Below are 16122 nucleotides of genomic sequence, written 5' to 3' on the forward strand. Positions count from 1 at the left end.
GAGCCTGAGGTGAAGAAATTGAGGGTGGTGGAGACTTTCACAACCAGTGGTAAGGAGTGTCCACCAGGACTTCTGGGCAGCAGGTCTTGTTCCAGAAAGCTACAAATGTCTGCGACAACCTGGCTTGATAGCCTGAGCCTCCTGAAGCACTGTTCAGTCTTGTTGAGGAAGCTCGTCCTCTGCCTGTATATCCTGTGTTGGGGGTATCGCCTCCAGCATGCTGCAGCCCTGTGGTGCCACCCTGCCATTATCTCTTCTGTGGAGCATCACGTCGTTGAGGAGAAGGCTGCTGTTGTGGTTACGGCTGGTGGTAAGGCTCACCTTGGTCCGATTCTGAGGCGACAGTATAAGTGGCACCCATGCTGCTGTATTAGATGGAAGGTAAAGTGGAGATCAGAAGGCCAATTCCTCAATGTTGTAATACTGAGTAGCAATGTGGTGAAAATGGCTTCCGAGGTTGCAGAAATGACCTGCAAACTGCTGACGCCTACATCTGTGGACAAAATGGAGTGTTCAAGAGCCTTTCCATGAGGTAGGTAATGAGGTGTAATGTGGGAGTATATATGTGCTTTTCCAAACTCTCAATGAACGGACTCGCCAATGGCTGCTGGGCTTCCATCTCCCCCTTCACAGGCAAGCTACCCGAGCTGCGTGAATCCCATGCTTCTGCAGTAAAAGTCAAAAGCTGCCGTTAATAACCCTCATGAGGATCTCTCAACAAGCAGTTAATGACATCCGTGCGATTGCTCGCTTCTGCCGGTCGGGTCCGTGTCACGCCGTCCAAGCCACCCAAGTTAAATGCACCTAACGGCGGGTTCCCGACGCGCTCGCAATTTGAGATTTTTACTGCCGATCCACCCTTAAACCCTCATGCTCGGCAACGGGAAAATTCTGGCCTGTTCATATGTGTCACAAATGAGAAGGTTTACATTTTCTAACATTCAATAAAACGCTGGTGTTGGTAATCAGAAGTATTTGCCTGAGAAGCTTTGAAAAATCAATGGGGGCAAAATTGCCCCGCGCTGAGTTTGGGGCGCTTAATTCAAATTAAGTGATTTTTTTCGCCCGGCGGTCGATGGATCCAAGAGCCCTGGAATTGGGCAGTTGAACAAAAAAAAAATCATCCAGGCACTCTCTGGGCGGGAGGGAGGCAGGAGTGGGGCACTGTGAGTCAGCACGATACGGACGCGATGCAACGTCCCTCCCCTTCTCTTAAAGGGAAGGGCTGCTGCGAACTCTGCAGCCACTTCTATGACGCCCACTGGACCACCAGGCCTGGCCAAACCAGTGTCTTCCATTGTCGTACCGACTGCAAAGTTGGTCAACAAAAAAAAAAGTAGGCGGCTGTGGCACAAGGCCTTTTAAGGGCAGATGGGGGCGCCCTCGCCACCGCGCCAACCTCGCTCCGGTGTAAAGTGGTCAACACGAGGCGGTAAGGGGTCGGTGCGCACCGTGATGACGTCATCGCCGTGTGTGCCACCACCCGGGGTGAAAAGTGGTGGAGTGCAAACCCGTTTTCGGCACCGCCATCCCGGGGGCAATTCTGGCCGGGTCGCTTCTGCTGCCTGCCCCCAGGCGAAAAGTCCTTGTTGTCTCATTAGCGCCTCCTGGAGGCAATAACGAGCCTTTCAGAAAGGGGCAATTACAGCCTCAATGTTTTTATTATTTCAAAATAACAAAATTAGGACGAAAACATATACTTTGCTATTTCTCTTTCTGTTGGCTTGATGCTATATGAATTAGAAACCTACTCAAATATATAATCTAGTTGGCATTTAAACCAGTTTAAAAAAACAAACTGAAATACTGTAATAAACAGAGGCACAATGTAACTATTCCATTCAGGAAAATAAATAATAGAATTTTGAAATTTGAGCTTCAAGAAAATCAGCAAAAACTGAAAGGAAAAATTAACAATCCTATCCCGGATCAGGCGTACTCCTCAAGTATTCACTCTCAACTTAAGGTTGAGGTAGCTGAATCCTAAAGACGCTAACTGGGTCTAAAGGTCTGGACTATTGCTCCCTAAAGGAAAGGAAAAACCCGAGAATGTTACCGTCCTCCAGATACCATTTTCTAATAAGTTTTAGCCAGTTTGTAATTATCCTGGATATTGTAAGGGTCCGGGAGGTGTCTCCTCAATAATGTACCTCTTCTCCAAAAGAGTGTACTTGAGATATGGTTCGTGAATTATTGATGCAGAAGATTATGAGAGACTATTCAAAAACATAGAGAGATTTATTTAAAGAACCGATATGAAATTTGCAGTTGGTGAGTTAGTCAATCGCAACATTAAAAAGGTGAAAAATACAATCTTTCTATTAGAGAATCTTACTTTTAAATCTAAACTTCATTACATTATTACAGTTCTTAAAATTGTTTAAGCAGGATATCCATCAATTATCAAGGTAGCAGCTACCTTCAATCCCCGAGAAGTTGGAGACCACCGAACAATGCCTTCTGCCTTGCTCTGTAGTCGAGATATGCTTTTGCCCATTAAAGCAAGTCTACCTCTCTCATTCAAGCTTTCAACAGTTATACCCTTTGTTTCCCTGTTTCATTAGATCTCGTTAATCATCATTAGTAATCTTCTTGCTGAGCCTTGAATCCCTAGCTCCTGTATCAATACATAGCTATTGTGAATTTAGCATTTATGTTCAAAGTGAAGATGTCATTTGTTTGTGCATTAGGTACTTGATTGTTTGTTTCATGATGTGTTATTTTCTAGAAGCTATCCAATAACTCCCAAGAATTTATGTGAGGTACTTGACATTTTGCTAATTCAACTGAACTAACTGGTGTGTTTGCAATCTGTTCATTGTTCGATTTGCCATCTGCAGTCAAGAGGGCAGCTGCCATTTGTTTATGATGAGCAATCCAGATTAGGCCATTCAAGCTGGCTGCTTATTTCAACAATTGTCCTGTTTTAAGAAGTTAATAAAGTAACTTATCTGGTGTCAATCCTTGAAGGCTAGAATTCTTTAGGATTTCTAAATCTGGCTTGTCTTATTTTTAACTAAGTTATAAGGTAGAATTCCTTCATAAATCAATAGTCTTTCAAAGACTGGGCAGAAGTGAGGTTATGCCACTTGGAAATGACAGTGGGGTCGAGGAGCAGGTTGAACAAGAAGAAAGGAGTGGAGAAGAGCGAGCGCAGCCAGGCTGGTTGACAGTGCAGACCCAGGGCAGGAAGATAATAGGGCAGAGCCCAAAAGGGAGCCTAATGCCTCTAGGAGTAGGTGGCTGACAGTAAAAGACATGAAGAATGGAATGGGGCAGAATGTCCAGGGGACCTAAAGTGCTACAGCACTACATTTGCCAGGAAGGTGTAATTACAGTGTAACAAGTTTACACAGGTACTTTTCATTATAAATGTGGACTAAAGTAATTTATATTGGAAAAGAGAATGATATATTTTTTCATTTTGCACGCTTTAAAGAACAATTGGACAAATGTGAGGGACTCCAGTACTTTCCCTTTATAGTAATCAGGAGCAAGAACCCATATTGATTTTTTTTCTTTGAGATCTAAGACAATTTATAATGCCATTCTGAGTAAGATCTGCCAACTTAGTAGAGATAAAATATTTGAATTAACATATTTTACTTTGGTGGAAAAATGCTACTACAGCTGTCAAATGGAAATACTATGCTACTTTTATCATATTGTTTGCAGAGATATGACAGAGGTGGTCCACATTAAAGACCGAAAGGAGGTAATTCATGAAATGAAATATTGTCCAGATGGATCTTACCTTGCTGTAGGTTCAAATGATGGTCGAGTTGACATTTACGCAGTTTCACAGCGATACAAGAAAGTTGGAGAATGCAGCAAATCATCTAGTTTTATTACACACATTGATTGGTCCATCGATGGTAAACATCTACAGGTTAATGATGGTGCTGGAGAAAGACTATTTTACAAAATGCCATGTAAGTACAATACTGATCTTTTTCTCGCTTATTTGGAAATTAATAGCATCATAGATGCCATGTTACTTTATTTACATTTCAGTATGTTAAAAGAGTACAGTTTTTCATGGACAAATCAGTTGAACAATGTCTGCCCATTATCATTAACACAAGGACAGAACTCTCTGAACTGAAAGGTTAGATTCTGTACCATGATTCAGCATGCTTCAGATTGAAGGCCCAACTTTTAAGAGGGAATGGTTGTTAGACCATGGTGAATCATCATTTGTAGGAGATATAAATTGACCCGATTTTGCGGTCAGCAGCAAATTAATGTCACTAGCCGTTCATTACACTTACACTTGCCCACAGACTTTCTGAGACCTTTTGTACTGGAACTTGCGGTTATTAGAGAGTCAAAACAATGTGACGCCCTCTACAGGGGTGCTGGTGCGACTTGGTGCGATTTAATCAGGCAGGAGAATTTTGGATGAGCTCCAAGTTATGGAGGGTGGAAGATGGGAGGCTGGCGAAGAGAGCATTGGAATCAAGTCTGGAGGTAACAAAAGCATGGTTGAGGGTTTCAGCAGCAGATGGGCTGAGGCGGGGCAGAGACATGCAATGGTATGGAGGTGGAAATAGGTAGTCTTTGTGATGGAGAGGATATGGGGTCAGAAACTCAGCTCAGGTTCAAAATGGATGGCAAGTTTGCAAACAGTTTGCGATTCAGCCAGAGACTGGCCAGGGAGGGGGGATAGAGTCAGTGGCTAGAGAATGGAGTTTGTGGTGGGTGCCAAAGACAGTGGGGGTTAACTTTGATAACCCCTGAAAATGCATGCGGGGATCGGGGTATCCAATTAACCCGCACCTGTTCATTGCGATACAGACTGCATGTTAGATTTGTGCTGCCTGCTGCTTTAAATGATTGCTACATGCATCAGCAGGGGGCCCGGTATTGCGAATAGCTAGCACTACTTACAAGAAGCTTGCACCTCTTAAAGGGGAGGTGCATTGTGGCTGCAAGAAGTGGTCAGAGTCCTTTGAAAAGTGAACCCATGCTGTGAAAATTTGAGGAATGGCTGAACATGCGAGCATGCACCAAGGTTTTCTGACAATGCACCGGAGGTATTGGTGCAAGATGTGGAGAGAAGGCGAGACATCCTGTATTTGTAGGGGGGCAGGGGGTCCCCCAGACATATGCTAAGGAGGCAATGGGAAGATGTAGTGGCAAAGCTCAATGCCAGGGGTGTAGTTCCAAGAGCATGGATGGAGTACAGGAAGAAGATCTGAAATGAGTTGTCAAGGTGAGTGAGTTCAATCATCAAATGGCATATCCTACCAACTGTACCACTAGCCTCATCCACTGCTCAATTCACAACACTCCCATCACCCAACTACCAACAATCTCTATCGATCAGTACTCCACCCTTCAATTCATATGCTTTACATCACCCTCACGTACTTCGCACTGTTGCTAGCCTTGCATCCACAACTCACAGCTCGCACACAATGTCAGCTATTCAACCTTGAAAGCCATGAGCAATGCTGTTCTTGCCTTGCTTTGAGGTTGCAGTTGTGGCTGCAGCAGTAGGCAGATTTCAATCACGATCTCTTTTGTGAAGCGAAGATGTCTCGTGCATTGGTTCTCGCTGAAGTTGAGGTAAAAGAAATGCTTCCTGAAGACCCTCATGGATATAGCCTCCTGAGTGTCCTTCTCCCTCTTCTCCTGCTCCCTCTTCTAGCAGCTTGTCTTGCTCTGCATGGCCTCTCCTTATTCTCTCAGTCATGTTCAATTCCCAGATGAAGCCCTACCAGTCACCCTTGTCTGGAAGCAACTTGTTTCAGCACAAGTGATCAAAAAACTACTTCAAGACCAGCCAGACCACTCCCTATAGAGTAGTCAAACTTTAGCCAAGTATATAGAAAAGCTCCAAAAACAAGTGCTAGTGCACCAGCAGCCAGAATGTTGTTGTAATGTATATGATCCCGTTAAATTGGGGGTGATCCTACTTTCTGTTTAACATTGTGTTCAGCTGTGTGAGGTTAAAATAGGGCATTGGCTGAGTTCGAAAATGGCAGCGCTGGCGTCAAATCAGCACACTGATTTGCGTCATCATCTCGCTGCTCTGCATGTTGTTGGTGGTCATTAAATACATCCATGCAAACCTCTTGACCAAGATGATGTCCTGTGCACTTCCCGTCAGAAGTGTGTGCGCGCATCTCGGACCCCATTTTTCGATCCTTATGTGGCTGCATGGCGCCTAAAAGACTGGCGCTGCATGGTCCAATTTAGCCCCCTGTGGCTTTGGTCTTTCCAATATTTATTTGGAAGAAATTTCGGCTCATCCAGGACTGGTGGGGTAAAATTCGCATCATTTGCGTCTCCCACTAATGGGGCGCAAACGATTTATTTCCCTGGGTGGGGGGGAGGGTGCTACCGGCTCCCACGAAATTGCATGGGAGTTAGAAGAGGCACAAACTGGCAGCACCCCGCCAATAGCGCCACAAACTGCTGCGCCGGTGATGATTACTTCATCGACGTGCGGAGCGACCCGTTTTTGTCCCGCAGCAGGAATTGGGTAGCGTCCCGTGAGGCCACCGCGGCCGATGTCAATGCTAGCCTCGCGGGTCGCGAACTGGGCCACACCCCGCTCGCGGGCCGAAATGTAAAGGGGATGTGCACAGCACCAGTTTTTTTTCGGCCGACTTACCAGTCCGGCCTTCTATTGTATATTTTGTGGGGTCCATCCTGCGATGGTGCAGCCCGGCACTCCGCTTCTGTGCCAGGCTGTAGCCACGGCACCCCGCATCCCCGGTGGCGAAGTGGAGGCCTTTTGCCCCACTGCAGGGCTCGCAGCATGCCCTCCCCTTTAAAGGAAGGGGAGAGTCCTGTGCTTGTGCCAGCGCTACGCAGAGAGGCCACGTAGCGCTGAAAAATTTGCGCACTTACCATCCAGATTCTGCTCCAGAGAGGAAGTGGAGTGCCCGACATTGCGCTCCATTTCCTCTCGGGGGCAATAACCCCAATTTTGCGGCTGTCCCGACCCGCCTCAAACGGGGAGATACCGAATTTTGACCCCTGGATGTCAAAGCAGTCTGACACCACAGAGGCAGTGGAGGGTCGAGAGAGCTGGTGGTGAGGTAGAGCTGGGTGTCATCAGCGTGCATGTGGAACCTGATGTATCTTCAGATGATGTTGCTAAGGTGCAGCAGGTAGATGATAAAAAGGAGAGGACCAACGATATATCCTTGCGGGACTCCAGAGGCAATGGAGCAGGGGCGGTAAGAGAAGCCATTACAGGCGATTCTCTGGCTATGACCATAGGTAAAAGTGAAAGCATTCCCACTCAGCTGGACAATGGAGAAGAGGCATTGCTGGAGGATGGTATGGTCAATTGCGTCAAAGGCTGCGGACAGGTCAGGAGGGATCTTGCACCACAGTCACAGTCACAGAAGATGTCATTTGTGACTTTGATTTCAGTGCTGTAGCGGGGCGGAGAGGTTCAAACATGGAGTTGTGGGAAAGGTGAGCACGTATTTTGGAGGTAATAACACGTTGAAGGACTTTGGAGAGGAAAGGGAGATTAGAGATGGTCAGTAGCTTCCAAGGACAGAAGGATCAGGGGTGAGTTTTGAGGTTCAATCGAGATGCAACACTTTTGGTACAAATTTATGAGTCAGGTTAACTTAGTTGGTAACATGGTCAGCAGGTCATAGGTTCAAGGCCAATTCTTGGAGTTGAGCCCACCACCTGAACTGAGGGAGTGTTCAGCAGCTGTGGAAAACAGGTCGGTTTCACAAGAAGCTCATTTTGAGGTTATATTCAGTCAGTGTTCAGTGGGGTTTGGAGAATGTAATCTGTGAAAGAGTGAAAAAGTGCTGTTATATTGCACAAAATCTACAATTTTGACAGGTCTTCTAAGCATTAGAGAGTGCCACCAGTTTTATGTTTGGTCACAGCCAGTTGTGCAAGAGCTGCACTTCAGGTCTGCAGTGACAATATTAAAATACCGGGGGCGGGGGGGGGCGGGGGAATCCTACTTTTTAGCAATTTCTTTGTTCTTTAGATAAGCAACATGCAGCCATCATGGCCCGATATTTACAGGGAGAAAGCAGCAAAGCATGGTAGTGGGGCGGGGAAGAAAATCCAGGGTGGATGGGGGGACCTTGCTGAATTTAACAGCAAGAACTCATTATCACTTTTTTTTATGTTTCCCGCCTGGCAGCTGTCCAGATTGACAGGCTTGCTCGGTGGGAAAGCTGCAGCCGGAGTCTGTTGGGGATGGCCCCTGCAATCAGGAAAAATCGGGGCTTGGTAGTGGGTGTCAGTGCCCGGCAATCGGGAGAGCGGGAAAGATGATAGTGTGAAGGGATGGGGGGGGGGGGCGTTGGGGTATTTGGCCAATCATGGGGTAGGCGGCTCAAGATCGGGGCTTTGGGGGGGGGGAGGGGGCAGGGTCTGCTGACCGCAGAGCAGGCAGCTCAAGATCGGGGCTGGGGTTGGGGGGGGGGGTGGACGGGGCGGGGGCTGTCTCGGCTGATTGGGAAGCATGCGGATCAAGATCGGGGCTGGGAGTAGGTGGGTGGGTCTTGGCTGATTGGGAAGCATGTGGCTCAAGATCAGGGCTTGGGGGGGAGAAGGTCGGCCAATCGCAGAGCAGGTGGCTCAAGATCGGGGCTTAGAGGGAGGAGTTCGGCCAATCACGGCAGCGAGGAGAGGCCACAATTGGCAGAAGAGGGGCCCAAGGTTTGCTTGAGGGACCGGGGGCAACACTCCTCCTCCTCGCTCATGAGTTCCCTAAAAAGCACTTACCATCTGCAGCTGGCTGCTTTCATCTCCATTTTTCTGCCGGGTTTCCCGAGCCTTGGGAAACCTGGCTAGCAACTGTTTTAAAGAAGAAAGACTTGTATTTATATAGTGCATTTCACAACCTTGGGATGTCCCAAAGTCCCTATACAGGTATCTTTCAAGTGTAGTCACTGTTGTAATGTAGGAAACAGCCTCCCAATTGCAGTGTGGGAGACTGATTTAAATATTATAATGAAATCTCTCACCTCTTCAAGATGGGACACAGGCACGCCATGTTACCCGCTGTCATAACAATGGCGGCAGCCGCATGCGCAGCGGGTTGGGGACACGTTCCCAATTAATAAGAACATAAGAGATAAGAAATAGGAGCAGGAGTAGGCCATTTAGCCCCTCGAGCCTGCTCTGCCATTCAATAAGATCATGGCTGATCTGATCATGGACTCAGCTCCACTTCCCTGCCCGCTCCCCATAACCCTTTACTCCTTTATCGCTCAAAAATCTGTCTATCTCCGTCTTAAATATATTCAATGTCCCAAGCTCCACAGCTCTCTGGGGTAGAGAATTCCAGAGATTTACAACCCTCTGAGAGAAGAAATTTCTCCTCATCTCAGTTTTAAATGGGCGGCCCCTTATTCTGTGTCCCCTAGTTTTAGTTTCCCCTATGTGGTGGAAATATCCTCTCTGCATCCACCTTGTCAAGCCCCCTCATTATCTTATAAGTTTCAATAAGATCACCACTCATTTTTCTGAACTCCAATGTGTATAGGCCCAACTTATTCAATCTATCCTCATAAGTTAAGCCCCTCATCACCGGGATCAACTTAGTGAACCTTCTCTGAACAGCCTCCAATGCAAGTGTATCCTTCCTTAAATACGGAGACCTAAACTGTACGCAGTACTCCAGGTGTGGCCTCACCAATACCCTATACAGTTGTAGCAGGATTTCTCTGCTTTTATACTATATCGCCCTTGCAATAAAGGCCAACATTCCATTTGCCTTCCTGATTACTTGCTGTACCTGCATACTAACTTTTTGTGTTTCATGCACAAGGACCCCCAGGTTTCTCTGTACTGTAGCACTTTGCAATTTTTCTCTATTTAAATTATAATTTGCTTTTCTATTATTTCTGCCAAAGTGGATAACCTCACATTTCCCACATTATATTCTTTATTTCTACCCTCTCCCACCCGTCATGTGGTTAATATCAACTCGCACGTTTCCACCATCAATGCCTGAGGCCTTAATGTACTGTCTGTTTCAGGAAATTGCTTGAAGCAAACAAAACTGATGCTCCAAAGCAGGGAAGGCTATTGCATAGTGGGCAGAAGTGGTCTCTTTGAGACATCTGCAAAAATCTGATATCGTGACATCACAAAATGTCTCCGAAAGAAGTTGTGATTTTTATTTTATGGTGACCATCAGGTGTGGAACCAAAATATTTTATTTTTAAGTTTTTTTTGTAACAATAATGGCCTGGATTTTGCAGTCAGCGGTGAAGGAACGGCACACGGCATTCACCTCGCTGACAGCTGCCCACAAAGATTTGACTGACTTTAGAGTGGAGACTTCCTGTCATTGGGTGTCTGTTCCAGCACAGCACCCTCTACAAGGGTCTGTGCCAAGAAACAGCGTGGCTCTTCAACCGATCAGCTTGAAGAATCCTGCACTCAGGCCGTGAAATTTGGAGGTCTAGTGCCTGCTGTTAAGGCCGGTTTTGTTGAAAAAATAGCGGGTGCTTCGCTTCCGCCCACTTCCCGCAAGAAACACCATGACCGCCATTTTGGGGATGTCATTGACGCATCCGTTGCCTGCACTTGCCGCCCACATGTAACGTCAGTCACCGTGTAACGCCTGAATTGACGCCTGACTGATTTTGGATGTCACTGCTTTGGATACCACCCTCTCCAAGCCAAGCATGGAAGAACATGCGTGGAACAGTGCTACAGAGACCGCCAGTGCTTCTTAAAGGGACACACATGTCTTTCAGGGAAGTTTAGATTTTAGCTTTTGAACTTTTTTTTTACATTTTATTGGAGATGTAGCTTGGTGAAATACACTTTAAAAAGTTGCTAAACTGTGCAGGGAGTGCTTGCAAGGATTTGGATGTCAAAGCAAAGCTTCTGAGAATAGCACTTGCTCCCAGTCCTGGGGGCTCTAGTTGCAGTCCCCATGGGCTGCAACATCATATGGAGATGAAGCAAAGGGGACAAGCTGCTCACAGAGGGAAGCAGAGGAAGTGGAAAACATAGAAAATAGGTGCAGGAGCAGGCCATTCAGCCCTTCTAGCCTGCACCGCCATTCAACGAGTTCATGGCTGAACATGAAACTTCAGTACCCACTTCCTGCTTTCACGCCATACCCCTTGATCCCCCGAGTAGTAAGGACTTCATCTAACTCCCTTTTGAATATATTTAGTGAATTGGCCTCAACTACTTCCTGTGGTAGAGAATTCCACAGGTTCACCACTCTCTGGGTGAAGAAGTTTCTCCTTATCTCGGTCCTAAATGGCTTACCCCTTATCCTTAGACTGTGACCCCTGGTTCTGGACTTCCCCAACATTGGGAACATTCTTCCTGCATCCAACCTGTCCAAACCCGTCAGAATTTTAAACGTTTCTATGAGGTCCCCTCTCACTCTTCTGAACTCCAGTGAATACAAGCCCAGTTGATTCAGTCTTTCTTGATAGGTCAGTCCCACCATCCCGGGAATCAGTCTGGTGAATCTTCGCTGCACTCCCTCAACAGCAAGTATGTCCTTCCTCAAGTTAGGAGACCAAAACTGTACACAATACTCCAGGTGTGGAAGGAAGGAGGCAACCCAGACAACCCATTTCTGGCTGGAATATCCGGGATCGAATCATCCGCTTGCGATAGCGGTGAACACAACCCCAATTCCCCTTTCAACATTTGTCCCACAACTTATCTTTCCTCTGTTACTGATCATCGCAGTGTTCTCTTGACCACAATGCTGAAATAAAAGCCATCACAAAGCAAACTTTCTAATCCAACTTTATCCATATATGCAGCCAATACTACATCAAAAAATCAACTAATCACCCTTGTGCATTCCCTTAGTGAGTGTCTTGCATGTGCTTTTGCCTATCCTAGTGATATTATGCAGTGCTACCCCCAGTGGCTACAACATGGCTGGTGGAAGGCTGCTGCTGGAGGACACTGCAAATGGCCTTGCAGGATGACTTCGAGGAGCTGGTGGCTGGGTGTGAAATTGAGTGACGGTGTTTTTTCTTCTTCTTCTTCCTCACTCTCCTTTCCATCTTCTTGCTGAACCACTGGCCGGGCAAGCTGGATTTCTTGGTGTCTGAAATGAGGAAGGCCTAAGGGTAGGGTTCTGTTGAGGGGAGGGTGGGAAAGCAAGTGGTGCATGCTTACATCATGTGCAGCATGTAAGTCAGAAGATATTGTGGAATGAGGGGGAAGTGGGATCTGAGAAGGAGGATAACGTATGAGGATACAGGCATCTTGTATTCTTTCAGCCTCGTTGCTAGCTAAATGCTCAGCCATGCCCCTGCCAAGATGGCCAGCACCTCTCCTCCAAGGGGGTGAGGTGAAGCCAGGAATGTGAGATGTGCCTCGTGTTTGGTAAAGATTTTTGGTAGATGAGCAATGTTCCCTATAAATTTTCTTTTGGCCCGCAGATTTTCTATTTAAAAGCCGCTTTGACTGGTTACGCAGGACCTGCAGAGCATTGCGCGGTCCCGCTGCGTAAAGGGCACATTGTAGGCGAGTGATGTGGGGTGGTGGGGGTCATGCATTGAGCAGTGTGAGGCTAATGGTGCAATTGGAAGGAGATGGCTTTTGAAGATGCATTCACTGACCCTGTCCACTCGTCTGAGATCATGAAACCTCTTTGGACACTAGACCCAGGTCCTGGGAGGTGACATTGCTGGAAATTTAGGCCTTGACGATCTGGTCCCACATCTTTCTTTCTGGAAGACCTTCTGACCCCCTGTGGATAAAGGACATTTCTTCCAGTGTTGACCCCGTGCACAAAGCTCGTGTCCTGCATCCAAGATCCTGTGTGCCCCTTCCCTGGCCTATTGAGCCATTTGTGTTATGCAGAAGGCGGTTCAGTTTTAAGAGCTGCAGACTGTCTACTTTTGAATGATTTTTACTTCAATTTTTCAGCAGGCAGTCAGCTTTAAGGGCTAGAGACTGCCTTGAAAATGAACAATCTAGCTTTAAGGAAAGGCATTCTCACTCCAGTGACACTAACTTGGGCCCCCTGCTGACGCACAGCTTATCAGCAGCGTGATAGTTGCTAGGCTGTGTGCTACAATCATTTAAATTACAGGCAGCACAAAACTGACAAGGTGCCTGCGCTTTTTGAATGGTCTCTGGCACGCAGTACGAGATAGCCCTGAATTGATTCACGACTGTAATTTTGGTCGCCGCCGCTGTGGATACAGTGCCCGTGTCCATTTTCGAATTTCCCAGCCGCAGAGTCTAAACCGGGAAGTATAAAGCTGGAAATATAAATTTGATTTGATGTACAGAAAGTGAAATAAAGACCGAGAAATACAGGATTGTTTGAGGATTACGGGAGAGAGGTAATAGAGACAGACCAAAAAATGTAAAAATAATTATTACATTTTTATTTTTAAAAACTCCAACATTCATTTTCTTCTGAGGGAATGCGACTTCACACTTATAAAATAAATATTTTAGGGCCAGAGAGATTATTCAGCAGTATTTATCACTTATCACGTTGTTAAAAACTCAATTACTCCTGAACGCACCAGCCCTAACATTTTCAGTCATTTTTAGTGCGAAACTAGTAGGCAAGTTTAGAAAGTTCAGCACATTGCAGTCATTTCAATGCCGAGTCTTATCTGCGAGAACTGCAACAGCACACCCTGTGGAGGAGCAGGCTCTGACAGCAATCTTTGGATTTCTGCGTTTAACTGCATGTGCAGATGCCAGAAGTTGCTCTCCGATTTACTGCATCATAACAGTGAGCGCTGATAGCTTCGCCGTTATTATTACAGCAAAATCTGGGCCAATATAATCCCATCCCTCATGGAATAAGTGCCTTCCTTGTCTTTATTTCACTTTTTTAAATGACATGCAGAAAGCCAGGGACGAGCTTGTAGGAAAATGTGCAGTTATACTTTGACCTGCAAAAAAATAGAAGTTTTATCTTTGTGGCGCACTGCAAGTCAAATTATGCATGTATTTTAATATTTATTAAATTAAGTTACATGACTATGTTTCCTTTTTTAAAAAAAAGCTACAAATTTGTACTCAAACTGAGTGACTATCAAATCGTACCAGCACTGTTCATCCATATAAAATAAGGCCCTATGATTTTAAAATGTAAATAAAATATGAAATTATATTTTTCTGTATTAATATCCCAAATATATTTTTAAGCTGGAAAGCATTTAACAGGTAAAGATGAAATAAAAGGGATTCATTGGGCCACCTGGACTTGTGTAATTGGACCTGAAGTAAATGGAATTTGGCCGAAGTATACAGACGTCATGGACATCAATTTTGTGGATGCGAACTTTGGCAGTGCTACCCTCGTGTCTGGAGATGACTTTGGATTGGTCAAACTCTTTAGGTTTCCATGTTTGAAGAAAGGTAAGGAACTTGTTTCTTGACTGTCACAGCTAGTGATTATATTGTATTATAGATGATGAATATTATTCTAATACATTAGCTATCTTTAACCATATTCTTTAACATTTACTTTTTCTGGCTCCTTATATTTTTTTCTGTTAAGTTCTTTACAATCCACCTTTTCTTTGCTCATTATAACCAGCAACACTTTACCCACGAGCTGAAAATCTGCAACAGTATACTTCTGCCAGAAGAGGCAGGAACTAGGCTGAGATGTGGCTTGATCCCAGCATGTTGTTGAACTTTTCTGGATGACCTGTTAGGGCAGAGTCTCCACTCGCCCTAAACATGTCTTCTGGCATGTGAGGTGTCGCTTTATTGGGAGTTCTCACGTCCTTGACCCTCAGTGGGACTCAGCGTACGGTTAATGGAGGTATGTCTGGTCAGACCAAGTATACCTACCTTTCTGCTTTCAGGGTTTCTGCTTGGCACTCTCGGCACTTAGAGATGTTCCCCATTGCGAATTTCTGGAACCCTAGCCTAGAAATGTAATGGCCCCATGCCCATTTTTAAGGTGCGAAATGGAGGCCTAAGCCACGACGTTCATTACAAGCCAGAAGTGCGCTGCTCATACTATTGGGTCGAGCTCCATACGTGTGCAGGGCACATGCCAGAACTTTTAAAAATTATGAATAAAATATTTAAATTAACTTTTTTGCTGACTATCAAAACTTAATTCTGACTGCTGTGAAGAAGATTTTGCTAGTGCTGCACTGTTTTTGGCTGCATTTTAAACAGTTGTACTGCAGTCATGGGTGGTCTGGTAGGGCTACCTTTGGGGCTGGAGGGAGAAGAGGGGGAACGGCAAGGAAGACAAGAGAGAGCAGGAGCAGCCCATAGAAGAAGGAAGAAGAGGGCACTGCACAGGAGGTCATAGCAACAGCAGATCTTCAGGGAGCACTTCTATATGAACTTCTTGGAGGAAGAATAACTTGGATGCCTCCGCTCTTACAAAGAAGGCTTGAGCCTCGTATCAGGGCATGTTTAGCATCATCTCTGAATAGAGGAGAGACACAGAAGTTAAGGAGAGACAAACAGAAGTGGAGCAGAAAAGAGAGACACAAAAGTAAGATATCCTTTTTCTCAAGACATACTGGGCATAAAATATAGTTGGTTTGACCCATTTGTTCTGGTGAGATCTTCTGCTGACCCACCTACGTCAAGGGGGTATGTCTGGGAGAGTTCCCAAGCTACCTGGAAATTTTAGCCTATATGCCGTTTTAAGGCCTCACAGAACTCTCAACCAACTGAGCTAGCATAAGTCCTGTTGAGGCCTTACTCAGACGAAGATAATTAATCCTGGATAGGATTGAGTACCCTCTATCTGGAGCAGAATGGTTCATTTTGAAGTTGAAGACTTGCTCGTTTTTCTTCAGCTGGTAGGGCCTTAGACCTCCCCAGCTGAGGCAGTTCTGGGCCCCTCTGCCTTACAAGAACATAAGAATTAGGAACAGGAGTAGGCCATCTAGCCCTTTGAGCCTGCTCCGCCATTCAACCAGATCATGGCTGATCTGGCCGTGGACTCAGCACCACTTACCCGCCCGCTCCCCATAACCCTTAATTCCCTTATTGGTTAAAAATCTATCTATCTGCAATTTGAATACATTCAATGAGCTAGCCTCAACTGCTTCCTTGGGCAGAGAATTCCACAGATTCACAACCTTCTGGGAGAAGAAATTCCTTCTCAACTCAGTTTTAAATTGGCTCCCCCGTATTTTGAGGCTGTGCCCCCTAGTTCTAGTCTCCCCGACTAGTGGA

General features: G+C 45.8%; 1 protein-coding gene across 9 annotated transcripts in view; it reads left to right on the forward strand.

Annotated features, from left to right (window-relative positions):
• Positions 1 to 16122, forward strand: part of LOC139273131 (echinoderm microtubule-associated protein-like 6) — an 816712-nt gene that overhangs the window by 271947 nt on the left and 528643 nt on the right. For all 9 annotated transcript variants that reach the window (XM_070889552.1, XM_070889554.1, XM_070889555.1 and 6 more), the window contains 2 exons: positions 3676 to 3932; positions 14113 to 14325. In XM_070889552.1, coding sequence (XP_070745653.1) covers positions 3676 to 3932; positions 14113 to 14325 — 470 coding nt within the window. The remainder of the gene's footprint in view (positions 1 to 3675; positions 3933 to 14112; positions 14326 to 16122) is intronic.

The sequence above is a fragment of the Pristiophorus japonicus genome, chromosome 9 (assembly GCF_044704955.1).
Source record: "Pristiophorus japonicus isolate sPriJap1 chromosome 9, sPriJap1.hap1, whole genome shotgun sequence".
In the NCBI taxonomy this organism is placed as follows: domain Eukaryota; kingdom Metazoa; phylum Chordata; class Chondrichthyes; family Pristiophoridae; genus Pristiophorus; species Pristiophorus japonicus.